The sequence below is a fragment of the Morone saxatilis genome, unplaced genomic scaffold, assembly GCF_004916995.1.
Source record: "Morone saxatilis isolate NCDOM2014 unplaced genomic scaffold, NCSU_SB_2.0 Contig24, whole genome shotgun sequence".
NCBI lineage: Eukaryota > Metazoa > Chordata > Actinopteri > Moronidae > Morone > Morone saxatilis.
Window position 1 is genome coordinate 15,662,804 of NW_023339807.1, and position 11,982 is coordinate 15,674,785.

Sequence of the window (11,982 nt, forward strand, 5' to 3'; positions counted from 1 at the left end):
GAGAGAAATCGTAAGTGTGTGTTTAAAGACTAACAGAGAAACAGATCAACTGTCATAACAAAAAGAAGATGTGTGCGATGATGTCTTGATGACAAATGACTTTGTCACTCCTGAAGGATGCTGGTCGGGGCTCCCTGGGACGGGCCACCTAACAACAGGAAAGGAGATGTGTATAAATGCATTGTGGGAGAGGAGAAGAACTCCAGCTGCAGCAAAGTGAATCTAGGTGAGAGAAACATCCTTAACAAATCAACTCACATCAGGTTTAGATATGTTACCCAGTGAACTGGTCTGTCTCTCTATCTCAGGTGAGACTGCTCTCCAGAATGTCTCTAAAAACCTGAGGAATTCTCACCTGGGAATGACGCTCACTCCAGACTCACCTGATGGCTTCCTGGTATGTGGTTTCAACACTGAGAAACAAGACTTTTTATTTCTGCTATGTCGTCATTTTGGTTGTGTGCTGTAGCCTGAAGGGATGTGGTGAGACCCGTTTGTGTTTGTTTGACAGAATTTGAATGAATCAGGGCTGTGTTTTTATTTTACTTTGGAAGTGACCATGTGCAGTTTACTCATCCCCCATTTCCTGGATACCGTTTACAAAGTCAGACACACTGATTAATTATTGATTATAGAATACAAACATCTTTGTTTGTGGATTATATTATACATCCAGTATATTATACTCGTAATACATGCATATTATGGGACAAATTTAACTCAAATCTCAAGTCTGTCAAGAAGCAAATTAGGGGTACAATGACCAAATGATTTTTTTTATCCAAAAGGTCAAAGGTCAACTATGACATTATAACGTCCTGGAACGTGCCTAGCTAATTGTGAAGTGCCTGTTGTATAAAAATACACTTTTATATACCTTTTAACCTTTTATATAATTCCTTCACCATATTATATGAGTCTGGACAAACATGGACGTAAACTGCAACTATTTTCCTGTGTCTTTTTATATCTATATGTGTGTGTGTGTGTGTGTGTTTTGAGCAAGTGTGCTTGAGTGTTTTGGTGTCTGCCAGGTTTTTACTGCTGCTTCGGGTGTGGAGTCGTGCACAGTTCACCAACGCCATCCAGCTTAGCCCACTTTAGTGTGTGTGTGTGTTTATCTTAACCCCAGTGGTCAGGTCTATAACAGGATCGGAATGCGTCTCCGGCCCTTTGTTAATGACAGACCGACCAAAAGCCATAGCACCTCTCTCGCTTTTCTCCGTCCTCTCCCTCCTTCCTCTCTCCATCCCTTCTTCTCTGCCTGTCTGTGAGCCTGAGGAGAAACCCGTCCATAATGACAGGGCAAGCAAAACCAGGATGTTTCTCTTTCTCTCATTCTACCACCATTTCTTTTGTCTCTCTGCTGTATGCAAGAGTTTCTCTTTTATCTCCTTTTCCTGCGCTCCCCCCCCCCTTATTCCTCCCTTTTGGTATGAATGCCAAAGAAACGGCAAGCTTTGAAGACAGAAATATTTTTATATGATGACCCCCCCCCCAAAACCCCACACTCACCCCCTACATTTAGCACAATCAGATTTAAATTGCTTTACTGGTCTGGTGTTCCAGCTCTGTTAAACCACTCATGACAACAGTGACTGCCAACATGTCAACAATAGTCTCCCTCTCTCTGCCTCTCCCTCATTTTTCTATCGCCCCAAACCACACTATTGTAGTTTTTCCATGACTTATTCCCTCTCATGACTTGTTTTCTTTATGTTCCCTGTATGCCCTCATTTAGTCTTTTTCTGTGTTTATTTGTGGGTCACCCAACCACATATGTCTACGTGTTAAAACCCTTTGATAACGACCAAAAACCTCCTACACGTCGTGTGAGCGGAACACAAATACTTCATATAAACCGCTGAAATTGACTGTAAATGCTCCTGAAAATTGCTTCACCTGTAAGACAGATGCTGATGTGTGTGTTTGTGTGTGTTTTTCAGGCATGTGCCCCTCTGTGGTCTCAAGAGTGTGGTACGTCTATGTTCAGCACGGGCATCTGTGCCTCTGTCAGCGATGACCTAGAACCGAGACAGACCATCGCTCCAACAGCGCAAAGTAAGCACACATTTGCACACACGCACACACATTGAGGCAGAGCAACATGCTGCACAGGCCTGTTTTAGCTAACCAATTATTTTTTATAAACATGTGGCAGGGTGCTCCACATACATGGACATCGTGATCGTGCTGGATGGCTCCAACAGTATCTGGCCCTGGTACGAGGTCCAGAACTTCCTCAGCAACATCCTCAGCAAGTTCCACATCAGCTCGGACCAGATGCAGGTAAAAGTGCAAGTTGATGTGTGTTTGCACTGCCTATAAATATTATTTACATTGGTAATGGAAACTTGCGGCTTTGAATTTGACTGAGACTCCCACTTAAACCTCTCGAACCCCGTAACTGTTGCCTAGAACAGTAAGGCAAGCTAGTCCCTTGAGTGAAAACATACATGGAGTGACACATATAAAGAACCAGTTTGGCAAAATATGACCAGAATGAATTGCTTTAGTAATGTAAAGGGACGTGAGCCGAGCTAGCTTGTGGTTGGAGAGGAATGGAAGTTGGAGAGGGGGTCTGGGGACATTATTCTGAGCTAAACAACAAGAGGAGTGAGAGGGGAGGTTTGGGTTTTGAAAAGGGAGGGCGGGGGGTAAGGGGTAGCAGGCAATGTGAGGTGAAGAGGAAATACCTCTGGTTTTTGAATGAATTCAAAAATTCCCCAAGTGCACTGTTTGCTTTAAGAACAGGATTGGTACTTAAAGAGATAGCTCACCCCAGAAACAAGAGTCTCAGATGTTGCTTTCCACAAATATGTACCAGCACAACCATGAACATGTGGCATTGTTGAAATACGTGTGTGTTTGTGTGTGTGTGTGTGTGTGTGTGTGTGTATATGTGCGTGCATTCAGGTTGGTATACTGCAGTATGGTGAGGTAGCGGTCCACGAGTGGTCTCTGAAGGACTACCAGACCACACAGGAAGTAGTAGAGGCCGCCAAGAACATCAGCAGACAGGAGGGACGAGAGACGCGCACTGCATACGCCATCCACATGGCCTGGTAGGCCTGTCCATCACTACACTACATACTTTACTCTTACTGGCTGACGTTCTTTGCACTCGAACATACTGTAGATTTGGCTGGCCAACTGGAAACTGTCTGACTGTTTAGAGTTTGGTAGAACATTCTTTGGGGTTTTCTCTAAATATATTACTCTATAATTTGTAGTTATAATGGCAATCAGGTGTATTTTCTTTTTGTCTGTTCTTCTTTCTAATGATATACTCCAGTATGATTCCATCAGGCTGCTTTTGATTTATGGCTTACCAAGCTATCAGATTAAACAGTTTAACATGGGGTACTCTAATCAATATTTTGATTTTAACAATGGATCAAATGACTATGTGTAATGTGAAAGGAATCACTCATAGTGACAAACACACATATTTAGGATAAATCCTCAACTCTATTCAGTGTTTTAGCATCTTCAAGGTCATAGTTTTGGTTTTATGGCCTGAAAAGTTACTTTTTTTATTTTTTCTCAGTGCTCCAATTAAATATGTTTCCAGAAACTGTTTTTTACTTAAAAAAAGCTTGGATGTATCCATTATACGCCACTTGCGCAGTATCAAACAGCAGACAAAGTCTCCTTTCCTGTTAGGTGGCCCATCCCAGGGAGCCCCGACCAGCATCCTTCAGGAGTGACAAAGTCATATGTCATCAAGACATCATCGCACACAACCTCTTTTTGTTATGACAGTTGATCTGTTTCTCTGTTAGTCTTTAAACACACACTTACGATTTCTCTCTGTGTGATTCATGTTGTAACACAGAGAAGCCAAACAGAGCTTCCTCTGGACCGGTGAAGATGCGCGGATTCTTTACATCTATGTTGAAACACTCCCACACCAACAGAAGAGATTGGTACACAGATGACAAAGTAAAGAAAAGACAACAAGTTTTACATTTTTTAAAAATTGGCATTCCTTTAACTACAAACTTACACTGTCCAGTCAAACTTTGTTCAGACCATTGACAGGATATATAAAGGAGTTTCTAGGTCTGTGAAGTGAAGCCAACCGATACCATGCAGTCTTATGGAGAAATGACCTGACTTCTCACTTGATTTATTAGCTTAGTAAATGGTTTCCTAACAAGTTTATGGTCTCAATCACTTGTTTCAAGTCTTCTTCTATACAGTATGATGTAGTAAATTATGGTCCAATTTAGAGTAAAATAGACAGCAAAGCAGGGTATGCTTTTGGGTGAGGCTACCTTGTGACTCACAAGTCATTCTCAGTGAGTCTGTCCAGCTCACCACACATCAAATTGTGAAACTAGGCAGAGCTGACACATATGAATCAAGCTTCTGTTAGTTTGTTGCCTATTTCTTACCTAAAATTGTTTTAGAAACATATTTTAGTGTACTGTTTATCTGTAATATGAGATTATGTGTGACCTGGCGAACTACTACGGATAAGTCAAAACTGCGCAGCCAGTTAGTGTAGCTCAACTCACAGTACATCACATCCGCTGGCTCTGACAAACTGTCATGGTGATGACCATAATGACAAACTCAAGGCTTCAAAACAGCTTCAGAAACACAATAGGTTCACACTTGGTTCAGACCCAAAGAAATTTTAATTCTAGTTAAAGTTTCCAAAGATATGCAATTTTGAGGAAATGATTCATAAGACATCCATAATATTTCCATTTGATTAAATGGTGCAGCCATGAAAGATGTGGAGTCTCGGGCTTCAATATTACATTCAGTGTAAATATAGCCTAACATCTCAAAGCTCAAATGAAGAGTTGGAACATGCTTGTACAGAATAAAGACGTGATACTATCAGACAGTGTGGAACAAGATCATTTTTCCAACTTTTTGCCTTCTTGCCAAGAGTTCCATGGGACGATTGATATCTCTCTCATATCTATCTGTTAAATATGAAGCTACAGACAGCCGCCAGCTAACTTAAATTAGCATAAAGACCGGATACAGTGGGAGAACTATCCTGGCTCTGTCCAAAACTAACAAAATCTGCCTACCAGCACATCCAACGTATCACAAATCAACACGTTATATCTCGTTTGTTCAATCCATACAAAAACAGAAGTATAAAAATAACCAATTACAGGGGTTACGTGCAAGACTACTTTTTAGTATTTACTGTATCAATCTTCTCATCTAACTGTTGGCAAGAACGGAAATAATAATGTCAAACTTTTGCTTTAAAGGTGTTAAGAATATGAGTTTAAATAAATCATATATTTATCAGCCATTAAAATGAGTGAAAAACATGTCGGAGCTGGAAAACTGTGTGTACAGAACTGTAAACTATCTGATTATTATTTTCCCTCCTGGCCTTGGGAGAGGGGATTGGGGGTGTAGGAGAAAGGGGGGCTGAAAAAGATGGATAAACAGAGTGACCAAAGGCAACCTCTGAGGAAAAAGGGAGTTCAGTCTGAGGGGAAAGAGGCAGAGTAGAGGGGAGAGAAGAGGCAAGGCAGGGAAGGGTGTGGGTTAGAAAAACTATGGAGTATAGTAAGCCCCCTGTTATGACACACAAGTCTACCCTTCATACAACGAGAGAGAGGTGAAGGAGACACAGAGAAGACAGAGAGCAACAAGATGGTAGTCAGACAGTTCACTGAGTTGTGAACATTTAGGTGCAAACAGGAGCATGAAAACATGTTCCAACTGGCAAAATGAAAGACACACATCTAATTTTTTGTTTCAGTCTGAAATGGAAAGTCTAAATATGTTTGCCCAACACCAGAAAAAATATATAACGGAAGATTAATGCACACCTACATAGATTAAGTCTTTCCTGTTATTTTAGTCAGAGTGAAACTGAATGAACAACTGAAAAAAGAGTTTACTTGTGACCTTTAAGAATTCAAAATAAATACGAATTTAAGATTAAAGACTCATTAGCAACACAGCAACATCACATTAAATTGTGATTTAAAAAAAAGTACCTCTCTATACATACCAGATATACAATACATCTCTAATTTTGTATAATAGTTCTTACCGAATAACATATTTACTTTTAATGACGTTTAGCAGGTATTGTGTACCATGTATACTGTCTTAGTTTACCGTGTTAGCATGCTACCACAAAGTACAGCCAATTATTGGTAGAACTGGATAAAAAGACACCAATTTTCATGGCAATGAATCCAAAAGTTGTTGAGTTATTTCACTTAAAACCCACAAATATCAACCTCAAAGTGGTCAAACTGTACAGACAGACAATGCCATGGAGCCTTCCTGATAACAGCATGGCTAAAAAAGTTTCCAAGCAAAATATAAATGACCATGAATAAAACATTAATGTAGATTGGTACCAGCTGCTTCATTCCTGCGTCACAATCGCTCGTTTGGCTATCAGACGAGTAACGTCATGCAGGTGTCGCTATAACTCGGCTGATGCGCTCATACCAAGGTTGTTTGCTGTTTGCCTCCATCATCCCATCCTCCTTTTATGAGCTAAGCTTTGGTATATTGTATTGTGGCTGACAGGAAATAAACTTGCCTCGCTACTTTCTATAGATGCACAGTTTTACTTCAATTAAAGGACATTATTATGTAGTATTTTCAGTTCAGTCTCAGAAACACTATGTTACTCTTGACAGTTAGTATTTAACTTGTCCCACTTCTACTGAATGTTGTTTGTATCCTTGAAAACCAGGGTGTGTTGGATGTGTTTTGTTAAAATAAATTTGACTTGACATGTCATTTAGCAGCATCCGGAGGCATTTACAGTAACGCTCCTACTGTACATAACTCAGTGATTCCACTGGAGAAAAAGTAGTCCAGGATGGGGAACAAGACCAGAATACTGCTGCTGTGATTATACACCAGCTACACACACACTTGTATACAGATACTTCCCCACAAATACACACTGACACACACAGACAGTTACCTCGGTCAGGCCAATCAGAGGGGGATTCCACTTGGTCTTGAGAAGGAAACTAGATATGTTCACTGTTTCTCTTCCATCTCTGCTCCTTGCTTTCTCACATACTGTAGTTTCTTCTACCTGCTCTTTAATTTTCTCTTTTCACGCAGATGTTTTTTGCTGTAATGTCACCGAAATTTCCAGTCAAGTTTCTTTCTTTCTCTTGTACCCAGATTTACTCACTGGACGTTTATAGGTATGGGTTTTTATAGCCATGCTAGCAGCATGGCTCTAGGAATGGCAATGTCGTTCTGTCGCTCCATACCCCATTTTGGTCCAGATTGAAATATCATGAGAAATATCTGATGTATTGTCATAAGGTTTTGTACAGACTTTCCTGCTGACTTTTCCTCTATTGCAACCAGCAGGTAAAAGTTTGCTGTAGTCCGGCTGTATAGCTAAACATCTACTCAGTAGTACATACTACACACATTTGTGTTCCTGAAGTTGATGAGATGTTCTAACCTTTGTGATCCCATAACTTTTTTATCTTGATCAGGTAAAACATGTAATTTGTCTAATTATGAACAAATACCACCACAAAACTAACGACAATCGCATTTGCCTCTTTTGTGCTTTTTGATAATAAGCAAATGTTAGCATGCTAACGTGCTAAATTAAGGTGTTAAACATGTTAAACACAATATCGTCATTGTGAGCACATTATCATGAACTCAAAACACCGCTGAGCTACACAGAGCTGCTAGTGTAGCTCTATCTTGTTTTTGCTCGTCTTGCAGATGTGTGTGAGCTTCCAACATTTCTACATCCAAACCTCCAGTGACTTGAAATTCAGCCATCTGAGTCTACACAGATGTTTAATGCACTTCACCAATGGGAATATGCGTAGGCAATGATAGAGTAATTCTTTAATACTGAACCTTCTGCTTTTATGGACAGAATGTAGAAAAATCTTTCTATCCAGCCTTGTTCCAGCAAGTTATTCTCCCACCGCCCCTCTTACACACAGTGCAGTAAAATGTTTCTGTCTTTTCTTGTGGCAACATCACCCGCCCTCTCCGGTTCCAAATTTCTTTCCGCAACAAACCAGGCCTCTGATAACAGTCCCTGCTACTGATTTTCTCCTTCATCCTTCTAGTTCACTCATTCTCTCATAAACCATAAATTGCTTCTTTCTTTTACCTCCCTCTCCTATAACACACAAACACACACACACACACACACACACACACACATTGTAACTCCACCACAAGGCCCCCTCTCCATTCCCAACCCCTCAGACTCCCACAAAACTGTACCATCGTTCCCCTGTGTTCCCTGTCCTGTCCTCCCTCCTCTGGTTCTATTTTCATTGGGGTTTATATATGACACTGTACCGCAGCCCGTCTGACCACCCATCACCATGACAACTAGCTACAAACATTTATCATGCCAAACTGGGTCCAGATTCTCTCAACCACACGTTCGGCTCTGGGCGCTACTGCTGCTGGATGTGTATGGTTGCGATTGTGTAGTATGTGTGTGTGCACATGTTGAAGAACAGCAACTGAACTTGACACTACAAAGTTTTGGATACTACAGAGACATGCCAGCACTTACAGCAGTATGCAGAGACATTGATGTATGTTGTTTTTAATTAGACTAACATATGTAAGTTTCCCTTTCTCCTTGTCTGTTTCTCTGTCTTTAATTTACATCCCTGACTTATAGCACTTGTGTGAAATTACCTGCAGGAGAGATGTCTGCTCGACTGTCTGTTTCTATCATCTTTATTAAACTGACTCATAATGTTTCCCATGCATCCCCCTCCTTCGACTCCTCTCACCCTCTTTCACAGATTTTCTCTCCATTATCTCCATCGTGTTCTGTTCTCATCTCTGTCACCCTCTCGTGGGGAATGGGGGTGGAAGAAGAGGGGGAGTAGGAATGAAAGGCCGGGAATGATGGGAGAGTAAAAAAAAAACAACACAAGAAGATAGCTGGGAGAATAATAGTGCAAATTTATGAATGACTGGTGAAACACACGCACACACACCTGTGTTCGACATCTCAGTAAAAGCATAACAGAGTGTTACAGGCATGGGATGCCTGCTGCTTGCATCAGGGGAGCTCTGCTGAAACCATTAACATTACACACATACTCACTCACCTATATGCTCATGTATGACACATGCACAAGCTAGCAAACTCACACACGCAAGAGCACTTACACTAAGGTCACATAAGCTACCGTACAAATTAAATCCAGTTTACACATTAAAAAACGGGGGGAATTATGCCGTAAAGGTTTGCTTTAAACGGATAATGGAGGGCAATGTGTAAAACCTAACCACATGCAACATTTGGCTGCTGGCATGTGTAAAAAGGTGTGTGCGTGTGTATAAGTTTGTGGTGTGAATGACCATGATGCTGGATACATGCCTCATTCACTCTTCTGCTTCTGGATGAGAAGCGTTTTGCATAGCATGAAAACCGGCTGCATGGATAATCATTCTTCAGTCAACATGTTCAAAGTTGGCAACATCTCATTAAATACATTAACTTAAGAGACTGTGTGTGATTGTGTGTGTGTGTGTGTGTGTGTGATTCAGAGCATGTACAAAGTTAACATGCCTCACACAGAATAATATCTCAGTCTCTCCTTTTTCTTCACGGCCACCTGCTATAATGCAGTAGTTAAACCGCTGCTTATCAGCTACATAAACACTCATTTTTGGTAGACAACAATGGTCTTTTTCTTTGGTTTCTTGCTGGTGAGCAGGAATGGCCCAATGAGGTGTGTGAGGCTGCTCTGCCACAGCGAACATGAGTACACGAGGGAAGCTGATGTTCATGCTCCATGGAGAAAACGCACATGGCACAGGCGCCTTATTAGGGGACTTTAGACATCAAGTCTAAGCGATGGGAATGGCTGATATGGCCGTTGAGGTTGAGTTACACAGCTGCCAGGGTCAGAAGGTGTCAGCTGTAAGAGGAGATGAACCAGTAACCTTTTGGCAGAGGATGCATACAAGTATCTCTGATTGCTCCAAACATCTTCTGGTAGCTGGAGGCCTCCAATGAAAGTTAAATATCTCCTCTGTACTGACAAAACTGATAGATTTACTGATACATCTGACTTTGAACCAAGAACGATTACTTTACTGGACTCATGCGCAACTTCCTATACCTTTGATGTATTTGGCAAATGGAGTGTGGCCATATGTTTTAATATGCCTGCTTCTCTACTCTCCTGCACACAGTCATGTTATGAATGTCTTCATGGTCAGTCGCTTACTGTCACACAGAATAAAGCTCTTTGGGACTCAGGGAGGCACGTGTGACGTAATTATTCACACATGTTGTCTGTTAAAGTTCAAAAGTTTTGGAGGTTAATGACCATATCACCCGGTAAGGCTGTGCTGGAGGACAGGAGAGCAACTGGGAAGTCAAGAGGCATCAATCATGGACAAGAGATTGACTTTACATCGTCCTCCAATTCAGCTTTAGGAGCTGTGATTGCATAATCCCCCCCTTCAGACTCCTTAAGTGGTGTCATCTTATTTTTAAAACAATCAAACAAAAGTTGTGTGAAACAAAAGTTAAACTTGACTTATAAACCCACATATAACCCAAAAAGAGACAGTAGTTCTTACCTTTAAGAAGGAGGATGAACTCCAGGCACAACAGGTATTTACGCAGCTCCATTTATAAAACAGAACGAAAGCAGAGTCTCTCGTCTATTTCCCCCACCTTTTCTCTTTTTTTCCTGTTTACAAAGTGGTCTTCCCTGAGCTGTTGGAAATGTAGTGCATCGGCGTCCACCACACACACATAAACACATGCGCTTTTCAGCCCTCTCTTTCCCCAAGGGATGCGTAAAATCCAGTCAAACTGTGCTGCTGTGGCATGGCTGCGTGTGGCAGCCTCAATTCAGTACGTTTACAAAAGCAGTCACGAGTTGTTAAATATAGATTTAAATAAACTAAATCTACTCGACACCAGAATTATTGTCCGTGATTTTGGCGCTTTTAAGTCCCTGTAGGAGTATTTGAGTGGCACCACAGGAGAAGGTTATATAGCAGTGCATAGAAGGGTATTTAGGTTAAAGAAAACGACTTAATTGACACCTCAGTGACCCATGTTTTGAGCGTGAAAATCCTGCACCTGTCCCATCCAACAAGAGGCCGCAGTCCAGAGTCATTAAACCATTACTAATGTGTAACACCTTCCCCAAACAGTCAGTGAGCAGAGCGCTTTATCCCTCCTGACTCCGGAGCGCGTCTTTGAAGCTTAAGCTCTCCCGCTGACACAAACTCCGCTCATCAAGCCAAAAGTTTGAGGTGAGTTGCGCACGGTTCCTCTGATAACTTGTTATCCATGATCCTCTGTGCTGATTTCCCCCACATTGACGACGAAACGCTTGTCTCCCGCGAGTTTCTGTCGATGCAAATATGTGCCTCTAGTAACGGATTTCTCTCACTTTGAAATGAAAGAGCGCATTTATCCTCAGAGCTCCCCTCCCTCCATCCGTCCTCCTTCATCCACCAGACTCCTCTCTGAGCAACTGGTTCACATTGACAAACCTCAAACCCACATCTCTCTCTCCCTCTCTCTCTCTCTCTCTCTTTTTTTTTAAACATACTCTGACTCTCAAAATCTTTCAGTTTGCTCACCTCTGACTTACTTCTTTCTTTCTTTTGAGCTGCCCTCACAGGTAAGAGCAATCTACCACTTTCTAATAGGAAACCATGAGCAAAAGTTCAGTCTACAGTATAAATGTTAATAAATCATTAATAACGAGTTTTTTACAACAATCCATCAAGTTTAATTTTAGTTCATTTAGTTAGTGTCCTGTTGCTCTTTTTCTAGAAGTGATCAAACAGGAAGGGTGCTGAGGAGATAAAAAGACAAATTAAGTGTCATAATGGAGGAGGATTTTCCACAACCTGGCAACCCAAACGTTGTACTTATATATATAGCATTGGTAAAATGAATGAATGAGGTGCCAGAAAGCAGTATCAGCCTTTTATTTAAATTATTCAAATAAATAATAAAGGGAATGG

General features: G+C 41.2%; 1 protein-coding gene across 1 annotated transcript in view; it reads right to left on the reverse strand.

Moving 5' to 3' along the window:
• itga10 (integrin, alpha 10) overlaps nucleotides 1-11,459 on the reverse strand; it is a gene marked incomplete in the record, with an annotated part of 28,051 nt that extends 16,592 nt beyond the window's left edge. Inside the window, 4 exon segments of the mRNA XM_035671740.1 lie at nucleotides 3,661-3,698; nucleotides 3,805-3,905; nucleotides 10,399-10,409; nucleotides 10,573-11,459. Coding sequence (XP_035527633.1) covers nucleotides 3,661-3,698; nucleotides 3,805-3,905; nucleotides 10,399-10,409; nucleotides 10,573-10,624 — 202 coding nt within the window.
• Between the last annotated feature and the right edge of the window lie 523 nt (nucleotides 11,460-11,982).